Source organism: Dermochelys coriacea, chromosome 1 (assembly GCF_009764565.3).
Source record: "Dermochelys coriacea isolate rDerCor1 chromosome 1, rDerCor1.pri.v4, whole genome shotgun sequence".
In the NCBI taxonomy this organism is placed as follows: Eukaryota; Metazoa; Chordata; order Testudines; family Dermochelyidae; genus Dermochelys; species Dermochelys coriacea.
In genome coordinates, this window is record NC_050068.2 from 63,035,031 (window position 1) to 63,054,863 (window position 19,833).

General features: G+C 42.8%; 1 protein-coding gene across 10 annotated transcripts in view; it reads right to left on the minus strand.

The window, feature by feature from the left end:
• NAA16 (N-alpha-acetyltransferase 16, NatA auxiliary subunit) overlaps positions 1-19,833 on the minus strand; it is a 104,664-nt gene that overhangs the window by 84,254 nt on the left and 577 nt on the right. For 8 of the 10 annotated variants that reach the window (XR_006277744.1, XR_006277742.1, XR_005290562.2 and 5 more), the window contains one exon: positions 6,565-6,649. Coding sequence is in view for 6 of the 10 variants with exons in the window: in XM_038386774.2 (XP_038242702.1) it covers positions 6,565-6,649 (85 nt within the window). In the remaining 4 variants the exon portion in view is untranslated. Of the gene's footprint in view, positions 1-6,520; positions 6,650-19,681; positions 19,709-19,833 lie in introns of those variants that run through there. The other 2 variants (XM_043504545.1, XM_043504546.1) reach the window with 2 other exon arrangements.

Below are 19,833 nucleotides of genomic sequence, written 5' to 3' on the forward strand. Positions count from 1 at the left end.
AAATAATCTATACAGAAGCCACTGGAACCCCCTGAAATTGGGTCCCTAATCCATGAACTATTGGAACTCATTTACAAAACTTTTCTTAAACATTACATGAATATATTGTCTCATACTATAGAATTAGAATTTATAATCCCTATTCCATGAGGCGATATCTTTGAGCTATAATGTATCTTATTAAAACTACCTTTAGATAACATACTTTTGAGGAAAAACCCTATCAAAAAACTGATTGATTAAAAAAAAAAAATCAGTGATTTTTATCCACCCTGGCTTTATGACTGACAGTTGTACTGCTCTAGGATAGTGGTTTTCAACCTTTTTTCGTTTGTAGACAGCTTAAAAAAAAAAAAAATCAAATGGAGGTGCAGACCCTTTTGGAAATCAGTCTGTGGACCTCCAGAGGTCCACAGACTGGGGGAAAAATGTACATGGCAGAGGGGCATTGCTGGCACATGATGGCATATATCACACTGGTAGATGTGCAGGTGAACAAGCTGTACATTGGCCAAACTGAACAGTCTCTACGTAAAAGAATAAAGGGACACAAAGCAGACATCAAGAATTATAACATTCAAAAACCAGTTGGAAAACACTTCAATCTCTTTGATCACAGACTTAAAAAGTGGCAATTCTTCACAAAAAAACCTTCAAAAAACAGACTCCAATGAGAGACTGCTGAATTGGAAATAATTTGCAAACTGGACACAATTAACTTAGGCTTGAATAAAAACTGGGAGTGGATGTGTCATTACACAAAGTAAAACTATTTCCCTATGTTTATTCCTCCCCCTCCCCCCCGCACTGTTCCTCACATGTTCTTGTCAACTGCTAGAAATGGCCCACCTTGATCATCACTAAAAAAGGCCCCCCCACTCCGCTCTCCTGCTGCTAATAGCTCACCTTACCTGATCACTCATTACCACACACACTAACACCCATTATTTCATGTTCTCTGTGTATATAAAATCTCCCCACTGTATTTTCCACTGCATGCATCCGATGAAGTGAGCTGTAGCTCACGAAAGCTTATGCTCAAATAAAATGTGTTAGTCTCTAAGGTGCCACAAGTACTCCTTTTCTTTTTATTGTTAAACCTTGCAGTTTTAAGTGTTGCAAATACTCTAGAATGAATGGCAGCGACAATCGCATAGATGAAACAGGTTTCAGAGTAGCAGCCGTGTTAGTCTGTATTCGCAAAAAGAAAAGATGAAACACTCTTCTGAGAAGATGTGATAGAGAATCATTTCCATTTTGCCAGTTAAGTGGCCCTGGAAGAGGGCTTTCTGCTTCCTAATAGAAGCTCACAGACCAGCTCCAAGTAGGCTAGTTCTGCAAGGTTTAGCCATGGAGCTTCTGGGCCATCAGGTAGAGGGATCCAAGGTTCAGGTGGAGCAGACAATGACTATGGTCCTCAGAGATCAGGTCTGGATGAAGAGGCAGTGGGACTGGTGACACTACTCAGAGGGCCAGCAGAGCGGCAAACCAACGCTATTGGGGCCAAGCCAGAGCTAACAGAATGACCCACGCTCAGTCCACTTTAATCTTCAGCAGGACCTGTGCACAAGTGGAATAGGAGGGTGACCCATCCATGGAAGAACAAAAGCATCCAAGTGTGACCCAAGGCTGTGACCCAGAGAGCAGAACTGCTGATACTTCCTCTTGTGTCTTGTCACAAACTGATCTGGGGAGTCCCTGACTACTGGAAAACAAGGTTCAGGACATCTAGGTGAAGGGACCATTCATGCCGATTGGAGAAGGATCTGCTGAGGTTATTTGCTAACTCCTTTGTGCTCCTGGTAGGTAGGAGGCCTCTAGGTGAATCAAGTGGGCAAAGCACAGATCCCACAACTGAACTGCCTCCCAACACAGGCTCTTCCCTGCTCTATACCATGATATAGAGCAGGGATAGAGAACATGGCTGTCGTATTGTCTGTTAGAACAGACACATTTGTGCCTGTAACATGAGGCTGAAATGCCTGACAAGCCAAGCAGATTGTCCTGAGCTCCTTGACATTGATGTGTAGAGACAGTTCTTCTGGTTACCAAAGACCTTGAGTTCTGAGAGGACCCAAGTGAGTTCCCCAGCCTAGTGCCGATGCATCTCAGACTGGGGACAGCAATGGGCAGGACTGCAAGAAAAGGATGCCCCCACAAACCACCATTGGGTCCCGCCACAAATTTGAGCGAGGCAAGAACCGGGGAAAAGAATCATAAGGACCATGTCCACATAGTGGCAGTTTGGTGACTCCAGTGACGCCTGGAGCGTCTGAAGTGTAGTCTCGCATATTGCACCACATAAGAACATGCAGCCATATGACCCAAGAGTCTCAGGCAACTCAAGCTGTTGTCAGGTGATCCTTGAAGTGGGCTATGAGCACCACGATTGCTTGAGTGTGCCCTTCTGGGAGAAAGGCTCTAGCTTGGACAGAGTTGAGCACCACCCCAATAAATTCTGTCCTATGTACCAGGGTAAAGGGTGAATTTCTGCGTATTTATAAGCAAACCAACGTCCCGGAAGGTCGACTGGATGAGGTGTATACTGGACTCCATTTGAGCCCTGGTCTATCCTCTGACCAGCTCCTTGCCTCCTCAAGAAGGCCGCTACAACTGCCATGCACTTTGTAAACACTCATGGGGCAGCCGACAGTCCGAAGGGCAGAACCATGAACTGGTAAACGCATGTGTTCCAAGACAAATCTGAGGAACTGTCTGTGTCCCTGAAAAAAATCAAGATGTGAGAACAGGTGTCAAATTGCAGGCAGCATACCTGGCCCCTGGACCCAGGGAGGGGATGATGGAAGCCAAGGAGACCATGCAGAACTTCAGCTTCTTGAGGTAACTTATGTTGGCACAGTTCAAGGATAGGTCTGAGATCTTGCTTGGCTTTTGGGATTAGGAAATAATGAGAACAGAATTCCGTACCCCTTAGATTCTGTGGAACCTTTTCCACAGCTCACACCTGTAGGAGCAACTATACCTCCTGGGCCAGAAGTTGCTTGTCAGAGCGGTCCCTGAAGAGGGACCGGGAGGAGGAAAGAGAGAATTTAATTGGACTGTCTCTCTCATTTCCACCATGCTCGGAACCCAGGAGTCCACAGTAATATGGGACCATGACCAGAGGAAGTGGTCTGCAAAACCAAGGGTAAGCTGGATCTGAGGTTTCTAAAGTGGGTATGGCATCCTTGAGCACCCCATCAAAATGCCTGCTTAGAGTCTCCTGAATGCGTGGGAGGGGCAGGCGTTGATGTTTAGGATGACACAGGTGAAGGTCTACACCTGAAGCCCTTGCTCCTCTTCCTCTGATCCTCCAGCTTGGCAGGACGAAAGAAGAACCAAGAGGATTACTGACGCCTATAATGCTTTCTTGAAGTTACTCAAGTGTATAAGCCCAGGACTTCAGAGTAGCCTGGAATCCTTGAGGCCATGGAACTAGGAGTCTGTCTACTCTGAGAAGAGCTAAGTGCCCTCAAAGGATGATCCTGGAAGCTCTCCTAAACCTCATGTGGGAGGCCCAAGGATCAGAGCCAAGAACTCCTATGCATTACCACTGCATAGGCTAGGGGTGGCCAACCTGTGGCTCTGGAGCCGCACGTGGCTCTTCAGAAGTTAATATGTGGCTCCTTGCATAGATGCTGACTCCAAGACTGGAGCTACAGGTGCCAACTTGCCCCAGGTCCTGCCCCCACTCCAACCCCAAGGTCCCCACCCCTTCCCGCCTCCTTCCCTGATCCTTCTGCACCCTTGCTCCTCCCTCATCCACCCCAGAGCCTCCTGTACACTGAAAAACAGCTGATCACAGCAGGCATGGGGAAGAAGGGGGAGGCACTGATCGGCAGGCTTGCCAGTGGGCAGGAGGTGCTGGGGATGCTGATGGGGGCTGCTGATGTATTACTGGGGCTCTTTGGCAATGTACATTGGTAAATTCTGGCTCCTTCTCAGGCTCAGGTTGGCCACTCCTGGCATAGGCCATGGACAAAGCAGCCAAATCCACAGCATCTAGGATCGCATGCAGGGAAGTCCTTGCTACCAACTCTCCCTTCTCAACCAAAGAGAACTCCCTTCTGGCCTCTTTGGGCAATGAATCTTTAAGGTTTAACACAGAGTCCCATGTGTTAAAGTCCAGTCTCCTCAGGAACGCTTGTTGGTTAATGATCCTGAGCTGCAAACCCCCAGTCGAGTAGACCTTGCTCCCAAATAGGTCTACTTTGTGTCCTTTGCTTTGGGGGTCACCACCTATAGCCCCTGCTGCTCTCACTCATTGGCAGCAGAGACCACCAAGGATCCCAAGGAGCGGAGAAATGGATATACAAAAATTCATCTCTCTGAGCCGGGACAAAAATACTTCTTCTCAGCCTTCTTGGCCATGGGAGGTAGGGATGTCGGGGTCTGTCACAGGGCCTTTATTGGGTCCACGATGGCCTTGTTGAGAGGAAGGGCCATCCTTGACAGGCCCGCCACAGTCAAAATGTCCACCAGAGAGTGAGAGGACTCCTTAACGCTGGTGGCATGGCGAGTTGAGGCTGTGGTGGAAGGGCTAGGGGCTAGCCTCCCCGGCCACAAGCTTAAAGGCTGGGCAGGACCGTCCTGTGGGCCAGATGTGGCCTATGGGCCGTAGTTTGCCTACCCCTGCTTTAGATGATACCGAGGGCCTCAGTACCAAGCTGCAAACGATAGCCAGTCTCTTCTGCACCCTGGCACAGACACCGCCGACTGCTGTACTACTAGTGACACTGGCACTAACAGCGAGAGTAGGTCTCTAGCCTCAGCAAAAGCCCCCAGCCTGGATGGCACCGCCAAAGTGCCTGTACTGTGCTGCCCCTCTGGTGCAGACGGATGGTCCAGCGGTGGGCTCAACAGCACCTGCAAAGTTAACTGTGCCAACTGAGCTGCTGGAGCCCCCGAGTGGCCTGATGTGGGTTGCACTTTGCTCTAGTCTCCATGCCTGGCCATCTTCAGGGGTGGGGAATAGTCTCATTTGGCAGGCATCGTCTTTGTTTTTTCCTTGGCACTGGAGATGGTAAACAGTGCCAAGATTCCTGGACAGTGGCAGGCATGCTCCTCACTGACACAGAGTTGCTCAATGTAGAGTCTGAATCGCACAGCTCCGAGGGAGGTCTGAGCGCTACTTCCATCAAGATGGACTTCAGCCTAGTGTCCTGGTCCTTTTTAGTACGGGGTTTAAAGTCCCTGTAAATCTTGCAGTGCTTCCAAACGCGAGTTTCCACCAAGCAATTAAGGTAAATGGACTGTGGGTCACTCAGAGGTATAGCCTTTCTGCAGGGGCATATGGCTTGAAGCCCAGCAACTGAGGCACGCCTTGGTACCAGAGTGGAGGAAACGCTGCTGATAATGGAGGAAACTAACTCTAAAAGAAACTTAACCAACTACGAACAAGAATTATGTACAGAAATACAGAGAAAAAGTCCACAGAAGATGACTTGCAAGAGCCAGGATAAACTATTTCCAGTGACTGTCATGGGCAGTAAGAAGGAACTGAGGCAGCATGGGGTCAGCGGTGCCCTTTTTACTGGCACTACGGGACATGCAGCCCCAGAGCCAACCCATCAGATCCCACTGGGGGAAAATTTTCCAGTAACTATGCTCGGGGCACACATACACACCTACATGGGAATGGACGTGTGCAAGTACTCAAAGAACCACCACCATTCTGTGCTAACAATAACTTTTTGCTCAACATAGTCTGCAACTTCCAGGAGTCCAGGCACCATAGGTTGAAAATCACTGTTCTAGGACAATAAAAATCAATCAATAAAAAGAAGAAACCTGAGAACCAGTAAGAAGAGACCTCTAGGGCGGCAACAATGGACAGGAAATAAAATTTATAGTGTGAGAACTATAAAAAACAAGTGTGATTTTGTGCTGCAAATACAAATGCATCATGCCATGGAGCTGGGAAGAAAACAGATCTCTATAAAAATTTGCTATGACAGCGACAGGAATAATGCAATTAGACCTGCACATCATGTTACATGGAAAATGCTGTCATACTAGAGGGAATTCAGAGAACAAAATTTATCAGTAGGAGGAGCCAAGATGATGGAAAATTAAAAATATACATATTTATGCAAAAATAACTGGGACACAGATACAACAGCAGGCTGTAAATACTTAAAAGAAATTTATTTATCTGGGTAGGTTTAACAGTACTAATAGCCTAAAACTAAGAAAAGGATTACTTACATTTAATTTTAGGGGGGTCATGGGGAGGAGGGGGAAGAGAAGAAAAGAACAGTGATCTTTCTCAAGGCAAACAGCAGAAGTTCCATCATGTAGCACACCTACAATTACAGAATTTTCCTACTATGTGGAATTATTGAGCTATGACAGGCACGGAACAGAGGAACCCACACATCTCCACCTCTTGTTTCTAAGATACATGCCAAAATATGGACTTTTAGGTTCTGCCTTCCATGTCATAATTCATGGTATCAGTAATACAATGCTTAATTAAGGAATACAACTAAATACAAGCAATGATGTTGTTATAACTTACAGCAGGGGAAAAATAAGAATAAGTCTTTCAAGCCATGCAATTACCTCCATGTTCAGCAAACTTCGGGTTGGAGAGGATCATCTTGCAAAACTTGAGTCCATTTTTGTATTGTTTTTGTTCGTAACATTTCTAGAAAAAAAAATGAGGCTCAGATTATACTACCGAAAGTGCTTTTAAAACAAAGTAGTTTGTCAAAATAGAGGAATACAAAATAATTCACCAGATCCTTCAGTGACAAAACAGTGAACAGACCACTAATGCAAATTCTGTTGAATTCCGCTCTCTTGACACTTTGTATGTTGTTTCTCTTAGATATTCAGGGAAGTGCCTGCATGTGTGTTTGGATATTGTGTATCATTATGGGTGCTGCCAGAATACAAAATAGGTTTTTGGAAAGTAATATGATAGAGTATAGCTGTAGTATTCCTGGGGTACAGTAAAAGCAAGTAGGAGTGCAGATGGATTTTAATGTGGAAGAGAGTTTATAGATTCCCAATTATTCACTGACAAAACACAGCATTAACACAGAGTTAATGCTACCTAGCAGTATCTTGTGACCATCTAGAACACTTAATCAAAACACAAACTTCAAAAGCCAGGAAACAGAGTTCAAATATAGCTGGTGATGCAACCTTAACTCTGCCCCCTTGGAGCTGGCAATAACTACTGAGAATTACTGCAACTGTATCCAGTGCGTTAGGTGGAGTTATGCCGAATGATAGAGGCAATAGTTAATCACAGGTCTTCTAAACAGCACTATGATATGAGGGGATATGGAGGGACCATGCTTCTCTGGAGAGCACTGAGCTTTTCTCCTGAATCCCAGGTGAGAGAGATCAAAGGGAAAAGCTGCATGTGTAGCTTGAGAGAGCCAATATGTCTGTTTCAATGCTATGATGTTTGTTGTGCCAGGAGAGGGCCTACAGGGGTTTTCTTGCCATGGGGATTCTAGACAGATGGGTTGGAGGAGTGTTGTCTGCTTAACAATGGGCAAGTGAAAGTATAATGCTATGTGGCATCATGCGCAAAAGGACAAAGAGGCTGTAAAATTTAGTAGCTATGGTATTCATTCTGTGGAGTAGACTAATTATTTTAGCATAGGACAGGTGTAAGCAGAGGCAGAGTGCAAGTATGGGTGTACTGGAGCAACACTCAGAGTGGGAAGAGTCACGACTGTATGGGCATGTACCTTCATTTTATTTCCTGGGAAGCTGCACATGGACCCAGGGGGAGGAAAAAAGTTCTCTTTGCAGGGATGTTGGGATCAGGGACTATTACTGAGTGGGCTAGTTATTGCCTGAAAACTTCCACTGTTGCATATCCTGGAAATGCATCCCATTGGTCACCTCAGGGTGACCAAGATAGTAGAAAAATACCGCTACATTTTGAGAATATTTCAGTGGGAGTGTGCAGGGGGGAAACAAAGCAGGAAGAGAACCAGGCATTTTAAACATACATCCTGTTCCTGATTTCAGTTCCACTGATTTTACCTATTATCTCTCAAAAGCCTGGCGTATCAGAAAACAAGAATTCCACTCTCCAGTTCATATTGATTAACACGATTAAAGTCCAAGTCAAGGTTTCCACCATTCAGGATCTGATTAAAGACTGGTCTATCAAAAACCAGTGGGACAAAACAGTATGGCATCCAGCTGTTAACATCCATATTCAGTGGAGCATGAACTAATTGGGGGGGGGGGAAGGCGGGGTTCTCCAGGAGTAAAAGTCCTCCTCCCTTAAAATTGGATTGAATATAGCGTGTCCCTCTTGTACAAGATTCTGAACAGCGGGTGAATAAAACCAGTTCTGATTTAAGTCACCCTGATACACCCAAGACTTTGTATGTCGAAGGACAGATTTGTTTACTTCACAGTAACATCTGCCAAATTTTAATCTGCGGATTTGTTTCATGTCATAGATAGTCAAGTCTATTTCTACTTGGTGAATGATTCGAGTATTCTCTGTTTGGAGGAAATTGTGATTTAGTGACAAAGAAGTACAGATTTGAATCTAACTGTCTCCGTTTGTAAAGGCAGGGCAACATCTTAGGAGGCGGAAACAAATGCTTTACTTTGTGCTGCAACCTGGGCCACGACTGATGGTAAGTGGAGATGGGCCCACTGCTAATGGGGATTGTCAGTGCTTCCCTTAAAGAAGGCAGGCTACCAGCTTCAATTAAAGAAACATTGATACAGTGTATCCTCAAGAATTTATCATCCCATGTCTATATATCCCTGTGGAGCTAGAGGTTAATTATGGTTAAGATCATTCTCAATATCTAGATGCCTCCAATTTCTTTCATTCACCATAGACCTACATTGGTACAAATGTTACTCCTGGTGGAATTCTGTATTATTCATTGGGAGCAACTGGAATCTAAAAACAAAAAAATCATCTCACATTTGATCTTGTCATGAAATCTGTCTTGCACATTGAGCAAATGAAATTCACAAATGCACTCAATCACAGACAATTTCAAAATCTAATTGAAGAACTGAATGAAGACGACTCCCCCTGCCTATTTGCCATTTCACCGTACAGTTTGATGGCTCGAGAGGTAAAAGTTATTCCACATTTTTTCAAGCTCTTTGAACCAGTAAAAGTGTTTATGAAGGAGAAGCACAGAATACACTCTGAGCTTACTGATTCTTAGTGGGTTCTAGATTTGGCATTTCTTACAGACATATTGCTGCATTTGGATAAACTAAGAATGGATTTACAAGAAAAATTCTGGTTGCTGTCTGATCTACTGCAAAGTGTATTTGCGTTCATGAACAAACTGCAGTGGTTTCACAGAAATACCTGAGGGAGAGCTGACACTTTCCCCTCAATGTCACAACTTCAAGCCAGATCAAAAGAAGATGTAGCAGAACCCCTAAAATGGAGCACAACTAGATATGTGAGCATGATTAAAGATCTTAACAGTTTTGAGGAAAGATTCCAAGATTTGCAGTGGAAAAGACCTCCATTCAGATTTCTGATTGACCCTTTTAGTGTTGAATCTGACTGAACCCCCTTTAGTCACTGACTAAGCAACTTCCCAGGTGGAAATAGAATTTTTGGAAGATGACAGATTAAAATCGGTTAAGGATCCCCCTTTGTCTTCTGACTTTCTGGAAATCTGTACCAAAAGGACAAATACCCCAACATCAGAGATGCAGCCCTAAAATTAATCTCGATGTTTGCCTCAACCTATCTTTGTGAGTCTGTTTTCTCGACACTCAAACATAGATTCATAGATACTAAGGTCAGAAGGGACCATTCTGATCATCCTGCACAGCGCAGGCCACAGAATCTCACCCACCCACTTCTATGAAAAACCTCACTTATGTCTGAGCTATTGAAGTCCTTAAATCATGGTTCAAAGACTTCAAGGAGCAGAGAAGCCTCCCTCAAGTCAACCATGCCCCATGCTACAGAGGAAGGCGAAAAACCTCCAGGGCCTCTCCAATCTGCCCTGGAGGAAAATTCCTTCCCGACCCCAAATATGGCAATCAGCTAAACCCTGAGCATATGGGAAGATTCACCAGCCAGATACTACAGAAAATGATGGCATATATCACATTGGTAGGTGTGTTAAGGGCTTCTTTTCCATGGGTCCGGATGATGAAGATGTCATCAATGTAGCGCAAGTAGAGTAGGGGCATTAGGGGACAAGAGCTGAGGAAGCGTTGTTCTAAGTCAGCCATAAAAATGTTGGCATACTATGGGGCCATGAGGGTACCCATAGCAGTGCCGCTGCTTTGAAGGTATACATTGTCCCCAAATGTGAAATAGTTATGGGTGAGGACAAAGTCAAAGTTCAGCCACCAGGTTTGCAGTGACATTATCGGGGATACTATTCCTGACGGCTTGTAGTCCATCTGTGTGTGGAACGTTGGTGTAGAGGGCTTCTACATCCATAGTGGCTAGGATGGTGTTTTCATGAAGATCACCAATGGATTGTAGTTTCCTCAGGAAGTCAGTGGTGTCTCGAAGATAGCTGGGAGTGCTGGTAGCGTAGGGCCTGAGGAGGGAGTCTACATAGCCAGACAATCCTGCTGTCAGGGCGCCAAGGCCTGAGATGATGTGGTGTCCAGGATTTCCAGTTTTATGGATCTTGGGTAGCAGAATACCCCAGTTTGGGGTTCCAGGGGTGTGTGTCTGTGCAGATTTGTTCTTGTGCTTTTTCAGGGAGTTTCTTGAGCAAATGCTGTAGTTTCTTCTGGTAACCCTCAGTGGGATCAGAGGGTAATGGCTTGTAGAAAGTGGTGTTGGAGAGCTGCCTAGCAGCCTCTTGTTCATATTCCGACCTATTCATGATGACGACAGCACCTCCTTTGTCAGCCTTTTGATTATGATGTCAAAGTAGTTTGCGGAGGTGGATGGCATTGTGTTCTGCACGGCTGAGGTTATGGGGCAAGTGATGCTGCTTTTCCACAATTTCAGCCCATGCATGTCAGCAGAAGCACTCTATGTAGAAGTCAAAGATGCACTGCAAGAACCACCTTTCTTGAACAACTGGAGTTTACCAGAAGTCAGTCAACCATTTCAGATAGTCTTCTGCTATGAACAAGCTGCAAAGCATATATGAAATTATACACATCTGGCTCAATATGATGATGTGACCAGATGAAACTTTCAATACGTTTAGATGCCAATTAATGGAAATAAAGTGAAATGATGAAAAATAAGTAGTTTTGCTACATTGTTTTGAAAGAGCGACAGACCACCGAATCTTACCAACTAGACACTCAGCTCAATTCTAATCCTGAAGCTACTCAAGAGGCTAACCTGATATCTGCATTGACCAGCCTGCACTTAATTAGTGAGCCCTTCTGTCCGAGCACTGACATCCTGTGTAAACAGTGACATGCCAGATGACTGTCAAAATTCCAGAAAAAAAAAAAGGCACCCAGACAAGTTCAGCTACCTTTAAGTTGGACAAATAAGTTTATATACTGTACCCTTGAGTTAAAGGGACATCACCAATAAAAATATTAGTGGGTAGTATTTAAGTCACCTGTAACTGAAAGATAACATGGTAATCTACTTTCAGTTTCCTTTGAGAATCCTGTAGCACTTTCTGTATAGTGAGTTTCTTGGAATGAGTGGGTCTTTCAAACAGTAACAGAGTATACAAACATTTTGAAAAGGAAAATGATACTAAGACACAAAAGCCAGTAGAGGGGCATATTATACTTTAGTCCACTTCTTCAACTGGCTAGATTCCAAGCTAGTGTCTCTATGGCCTATGTATTTAATTCTCATAGACCTCATGCTATTGCATAATACTGACAATTTGAAACAAAGCATAGTATGGCTAAGGCTAGAAGTGGAGAGTCTAAAACCAGAAAGCAGAGATTATTACCCAGAAATAGAAAAAAAGCCAGAGCCAATACAAACATATCGAAGTGGTAGGAAATAACCCTCAATTAGTTTCTAGTTAATGAAATTTCAGTGAAAGAGGAAACCTGTTCAAACCTGCAGAGACTTAGAAACAATTCTGTCAAAAACTTCCAAACCACTTTTTAACCACCATATCTTTTTTCTGGAAGCTTCTCCTGGCTGCAAGTGCTTAGAGGCCATTTAGCTGTGCTGAATGCTTATACTCTAGTCACAAATACATACTGTTCATAGACAATGCAGAAACATTAGCGTACTGACATGACAAATATTTAGAAGTTCCCACATGAAATGACAATTTACAAGTAGAACTTGCTTTACAGAGCACTTGTTTAGTAGTGTATGTTTCAGATGTGTGTCTATCAAACATTATAGAAAATGGTGATTAGACTTTAGGAGACAACATTTAGTAAAATATATACACTGTATACTGAATTCTACCTAACTAACTACATTGGCAGTGCTTGTTACGTTTGTTAAATGCTGGAATAACTTCAACTTTTAAAAACTGGATGACATTGTTTGAATTTGAAACTTCATCAGGTATTAAGAGTGGTATTCTGTATACACCAAGTCCACGAAAGTCACATCTTTATTACTTGCACAGATACTGCTTTTTTAAAAGCAAGGAAGCAGCATGAGAATAGTTCCACTTTTTTGCATGATACTTGTGAATGTGTGCAGTTTTACTCATCCATTGGGTAATGGAGTGTGGATAATGTGTGCGGAGTTATGCACATGTGCACTTCTTTGCAGGATAAGGATCTTAGATATTACATCAGAAAACCAGCAAGATATAAAAACAAGTAACATTTTTTCTACTCTAACTGCAAATTGACAGAAGACAAACTGTTTGTCAAACAATTGGTTGAAAACACAATTTTAAATTGAGAACCCGAAACTCATGGCTGTTTCACACTGCCAGCTGTAAGTGCTTGCAGTTGCACTATTATGAAATAGTGTTCCACGCCTGAATAAATGAGCTTGTATAAAATTCATTAAAAAAGGAAGATTTTTAAGCTTCACCCATTCTAACAGAAGTTAGATTTTTTTCAAGTTATTTATGCACTCTGATAACTCAAAGCAAGCATAAGATTAACACTGGTAATTTTAAGTGGTTAAAAGGCTGACTTATTTCTTAGTGTTCAAAATAGGGCTGACGCATTAAAAGTATAGTCACATAAAGAGCATGCACGCTATGCTTCCCATCTACCATCCTGCCCCAACACATTAGCAAGAATTATACTGCAAGTGAAATGGCCCTGCCAATGAGAGCAACATTTCCCAGTGTAGTTACGAATCAGAACAGCATGGTCATTGCCACAGTGCAGGGCAACAGCATCTGTATTCCCCCTCTATGGGATAGAAAGAGCACCCACTCAGGTTCCCTTACCCATCACCTCCCTTAGGTGGAGATATGTGTCTCTCTCCCTTCTGACCAGAGTATTTCCAGGCTAAATGTACTTTGGCTACATTATTCTTAGGAAAGACAGGCTGCCCAAGTAGGCCTGCTTACTTTCTCAGATGGTTAATTAAGTGTGACTGCCCCCAGTTATAAGGTGCCACATAGAATAAAATAGGCTTGCATGGGAAGTGCTTAAGGTAAATACTACACAGAAAACATTAAAAGTTTTAAAAAAAAAATCTACACACAGACTAATAAGCTGACGAGCGATCACCCCAAATGGGCTATGGCTGAAGCACATTCACATCTGTGAATTGTTACTGTCCTTGATCACCACAAGCCCCAAACTAACACCGCCATCTCAACTATTTGATTCATTCATCTTGCAAAATAGTAATCACACCAGTGTAGGATTACTATTGAACTTAAACAAAGTAATCCAATTTCTCCATGCCATCACTAACATTAAACCAAGTATCACATGCAAATTTATCATGTCAAAAAGTTATTCTACAAACATGCATTGCACGGTGCAGCTTTAAATACTAGCTGTTAATTCCTATTAACACATATAATATTTCTATAATACCGTGGTAACTTAATGACATGTTTTAGCAACTTCAGAGAAAATAATAGTCTATAATAATTTGTGCTTTTAGGCTGATAAAAGACTCATTTATTGGTAGGCAATACCTATAAGGCAGTTAAACAAGAATATTAAGCTAAAACATTTGATGAAACTTGAAGATGTGCTTCGTATATAACCAAGTAAAAATGAAAAAAAAAAATTCAAAGCCATTGACAAATTATTGTAATAAGTGACCATGCAGAGAGATTTATGTAGCCATTATGATTTCAGTTTAACTGGGCTGCAAAACAAATCCACTTTCTGATGCGTGATTCATTAGAGCATGAATTCCAAGTGAATGCAGTATATACTAAAAAAGAATTTTAAGAGATTACCCAGTGATTCTCACGAGTCAGCCAAATAACAGAATCCCAAAAGAAACAGTATTAACATTCTTATCTAAAAGAAGTCCTAAAATACACTTTTTTAAAAAAGCTACAATAAATACTGTTTTCTAAATAAGAAACATTAAAGGCCTATGTACCCTACTGGTGCAAACTAAATATTTCCTAGTACTTTCTACCTGGACCAATTAATTAATGTACAATATTTGTGTGCTTTAGAAATCACATCCCATAGTACACACTGCTGTTCTGTGTAGACAAGTCCTAATTAAGACTAAATTCTGAATTTAATTTACACACACTTTTAGAGTGCCTACCAGTATTGTGGGCACTAGATTAACACTAAAACTGAAAAAAATTAGAGCACATTAGTACTTAAGACACTGGATCACCGAGTGCACATTAGAGGCTGCAATTATGAGAGACAAGGTATCAATATCCTGATCAGAAAACTATTGAGTGCACAAAGTTGGGGGGGAGATCAGAGGGGCAACTAGTTACTCCTTGGGAAATTCTGCACCACGGCAAATGCCCAGAATTTATGTCCCCTGCCGATTTCTTTGCTTCCCCACAGAAAAATAACTTTGATGGGGAAGCAAGGGGAAGCCACAAGAGCGGTCATGCAACCCTCCCCAGCAGTATGTTTTGGGTGCTCAGGGCAGCTAGCTGAGAGGTAAATCACTGTGGGGCAGGAGGCAGGACTGGGGAAGACCCAGCTGGTGGCTCCTACCCTGCACTGGGCTCAGCTGCTAGTTCTGGCTGGCCTGGGGGAGGACAGTACTTCCTCTTCCCCTGCATCCAGGGCCAAGTCAAACCGACCCACCCCCATATTTTTCCCCCTACTGCAGGAAGCTCTACAAACTCCCCCACTCCTGGACTCATTGCTCTTCAGCTGCAGGAGGAGTGATCGCTGTACAAGAAGCTGCTCCCCCATCCACAGTGCATCCAGACCCACTCATACCCAGACCCTCACGCCAAGTGTCCCCCTCCCCCGCACTCAGAACCACCCCGATGAGCTGCACAGTAATATCCCACCTCTGTGCAGCCAACGGCCTGGGCTCCCCAATGCCATGCTGGAGCCTCCACATTTATTTGACAAATAACATTTGCAGAACTTTAAAATATTGTGTGCAGAATTTCAATTTTTTTGGAACAGAATGTATCTAATAAAACTAATAGTGGACTTTGGACAAAGTCACCACCTGACAAGTTTCAGCAATTTCTCAACATTTAAACAACTGCTTCTTTATACAATTCTACAGCATACAAAGTAATAGTTTTTCCCCTTAAGGCTTGTCTACATAGAAAAATTAATTGCTATAATTATATTGGTATAGTTCCAAGTGGACTATTATTTACAACAGTGGCCTTTTTAGGTTTAAATTAATTCCCTTTTGAAGCAAGTTAAACTAAACTGAAAAAAGGCCACTATTATTGCAAATTTTAGCATCCACATGGTAAGTTACACTGATAACTATACTGGTATAGCAATGCTGATAAAATTTCCCAAAGTAGACAAGCCCTTGTGCCTAGGTAACGCAGGAATTAGTTCAAGTAGTAACCATAGTTGAACCATTACATAGCTATGATTGTGATGCAGTATGTGAAAAGGAATCCTACCAAAAAATAATACTGTGAAATGAAACTTTAGGGGATTAAAAAAAAGAGAAAAGAGGAAGCAGTAACAAAACAGCAAAAAATAAATAACTAATCAATCACAGGTCAAGTGAAGAACCCAAAATTCTAACTGGTTAAATGTCAACTGACCAGCTATTATTTGAGTTCCATCAAATACTCTAGCAAGAATGCCCTGATGTAGGTACTGGCTTACTTTTTTTGATTGCATCATGATACCATTCTTTCAGAACCTCATTTCATTGTGTTTCACATTTTTCTCTGTTAAAATAATGCAGTTAAATAACTTTTTGTAATTATGCATAAGCAAGTATCTCGGGTTATGCTTACTGGAGACCATAATGTCTTGCTCTTTTTTGGTTTGTTACTGTACTAATAAATTAGTGCGTTAAAATAACCTGACAATTGACACTATTTGATCCATCAACTGACCAAATGCTTTTGGATACTCACATGTGCAATCCTAGACCCTGGTATTCTCAAGTACCCTATGAGCAGAGTTGCAGAAGAAATATGTATGCAGAAATAAAGGAAGTATGAAGACAAGGACACAATGTAGTATAGTTAAATGACAAGGTTCAAGGATGTTATTTGAGCCAAAGATATATCCTCCAGAAAATGGAACTCCAACTATACAATGTAGCAAGCTATTGCAGGTAATATACAAGATAGAGGTCAGGAGGGAATTTGAGAAGAAACATGTAGACCTAAACCAAAAAGCCCATATACCAAAAGCAGCAGCTTAGGATAAAATCCACACTTACTACTAGCACAAACAGAGCAATTAAGAATAATGACCAAGATACCCTGTAAGAATATTTTTTAACACCACATACACATTTTTTCTAGGCATATACTAAAATAAAGCCAATTAACAAAAGGTACAAAATATAAGCTATGCAGACATTAATACTTCAGGGAATTAGTTGGGAATAACTGCAAGGATAAAACAGAAAAACAAACACTGAGAAATTTTAAAACTTGATTTTTTTCCATCACTACATTAAGATCACGTGGATAAGAATTCAGGAAGTAATCAGTTATTAATCTCTATGTAGATCGTCAACTCACCTTTCACAAAGGGTAAACATTCATCCTCACTCAACTACCACATTATTTTTATCTGATTATCTATAATTAGACATTTGAAGATAAAATGGTGGTAATTTGCCTAAAATGCACTTGCCTAAAAATTCTATAAACTGATAATGTTAATTATACAAGATATATTGGGAAGTGACTGCTACTATGAACTTGTTTGCTCCTAGTAAGAATAATCACTTAACTGTTCTAATATTAGTCATTTATTTATAGCAAAGAGATCAAGGGGAGTGCTAGATTACTTAGTAAGATGCATACCATAACCATACAGTAAGCAGCAAATTGCTATTAAGCACTATTAAATTTTCAAATCTAAATGCTGCCCAAAGCCAACAAGAGAAAACAATCAAGACACACCTGCCAGTACACATCAACAGCACACATCTGAGCTTAGACACTTAGATTTGTGTTCTTCTTAAGCACTCTGGCCTTCCCTAAATTCAACTTATCCCTAAAAAAAAAAAAAATCCTCACTATTGTTAACACCAGTAGTAGCAAGACAGATGCTCTAGGAGCAAATAACGAACCAGTGGTTGCCAGTAGTTTTACCACCATGACATGTGGACCTCCTCTGAGCAGGTATAGATGACAGGGTAATTTATTAGTATTTATTAATGCTGTAATAAATTTGTTAGTCTCTAAGGTGCCACAAGTACTCCTTTTCTTTTTGCGAATACAGACTAACATGGCTGCTACTCTGAAAGGTAATTTAAAACTCCTGGAGCTTTGTTCACACTAGGGGTATGTCTATACAGCAGCTGGGAGGTGGGATTCCCAGTTCATGGAGACATATATGCTTGAGCAGAGCTAGCTTTTGTGCCTAAAAGTAAGTCTGGACACAGCAGTATGAGGCTCAGGCTAGCTGAGCAAGTAGAACCCTGCATATGCAGTCTGTACTCTGGTGGCTAGCCTGAACTGCAGCCTGTGCTGCCACAGCCACACAGCTATGTTTAGGAGCTAGCTCCAACAGAGTTTGCACATGCATGTCTACTAGGGTTGCCAATCCTCCTGGTTTCGCCAGGAGTCTCTCAAAATTGGGCTCTATCTCCCGGAGGCTAGTGAAGCCAAACAGGGAGATCTTAGGCCGCTAAAAGTCTGGCGATACAGCAGTGCTAAGACAGGCTCCCTGCCTGTGCTGGCCCCACACCACTCCCGGAAGTGGCCAGCACATCCCTGCGGCCCATTCGGGAGAAGAAGAGGGAAGGCAGGGGGTATGCACATGCTGCCCCCCCCATCTCAAGCACCAACTCTGCAGCTCCCATTGGTCAGGAACTGAGCCAATGGGAGCTGCAGGGGCAGCGCCTGCAGACACAGACAGTGCACAGAACCCCCTGGTCTCCTCCCTGCTCAAGGCCACAGGGACATGCCAGCTGCTTCCTGGAGTGGTGCAAGGGCAGGCAGGGAGCCTGCCTTAGCCCTGTTCTGCTGCTGACCAGGAGCCACCTGAGGTAAGAGCCTCCCAGCCAACTCCTCCTGCACCCCAACCTCCGGCACTCCAACCCCCTGCCCCAGCCCTGAGACCCCTCCCAGAGCCTGCACCCCAAACCCCCACCTGCACCCAAACTCCCTCCCAGAGTCCATACCCCCAAGTCCTGCCCAGCCCTGAGCCCACTCTTACACTCAAAAAGAAAAGGAGTATTTGTGGCATCTTAGAGATTAACAAATTTATCTGAGCATAAGCTTTCGTGAGCTACAGCTCACTTCATCGGATGCAACTCACTCAAACTCCCTCCCAGAGCTTGCACCCTCCCCCCCCAACCTCCTGCTCCAGCCCAGTGAAAGTGAGTGAGTATAGGGGACAGCAAGTGACTGGAGGCATGGAGTGAGTGGGGCAGGGCCTCAGAGAAGGGGCAGGGCTGGGAGGTGGGTAAGAGTGTTTGGATTTATTTGATTAGACAGTTAACAACCCTAATGTCTACCCAAAATGGGAATCACATCATCCAGCACCTATGTAGACATAGTCTACAACTTCATTACTATCACCCATGGAACTGCACCAAGTGAGTTTTTCATAAAATAGAAAAGGAGAACTTGTGTCACCTTAGAGACTAACAAATTTATTTGAGCATAAGCTTTCGTGAGCTACAGTTCACTTATGCTCAAATAAATTTGTTAGTCTCTAAGGTGCCACAAGTTCTCCTTTTCTTTTTGTGAATACAGACTAACACGGCTGCTACTCTGAAACCTTTCATGAAATAGTTATTACACAGAACAGCCTAAAGGATTTTTTTTAAATAACCTAGACCAACAAAATATTTCAGACAAACTACAATGGATGACCCAAGAAATGGATCATTTATAACACAAATTAAACCTCTGGCTGTTTAAACACTTGATGGATGAAAGAAAGAAAGAAAGAAAAGTCAGTCTTTGGGCTGACCACTTACACGTTAAAAAACCCCTTTAATGATGTTGCAGAGAACCCAATTCTGCTTTACTAGGCTAGTCATGTGGCTAAGTGAAAAAATCTTCCTGCATTTTAATATCTTAAAACTAATCCCTCTATACCACGTGTTTTTAGTCCGTGCCTATCCAAGAGATGGCTGCATTTCAGAGATGAGGCGAGAGCCCCTATACATGGGTTACATTTGTAAAGTACTTTGGGATCCTCCTTCGAGCTGAGCGTGCTGTTTAAGTGCAAGATATTATCATTAGCCACACACCTGAACCGACATCCCCAATTCTACAGATGTTTGAAATCTGAACCCAGACCAGGCTTTCACAATTCAGCGGTGTGTTTAAAATGGGCCAAGCCAAAACCCCAGATCCAGCCAGCCGAAACTTTTCCTTTCCACCCTCCGTGGAGGGAGGGGGG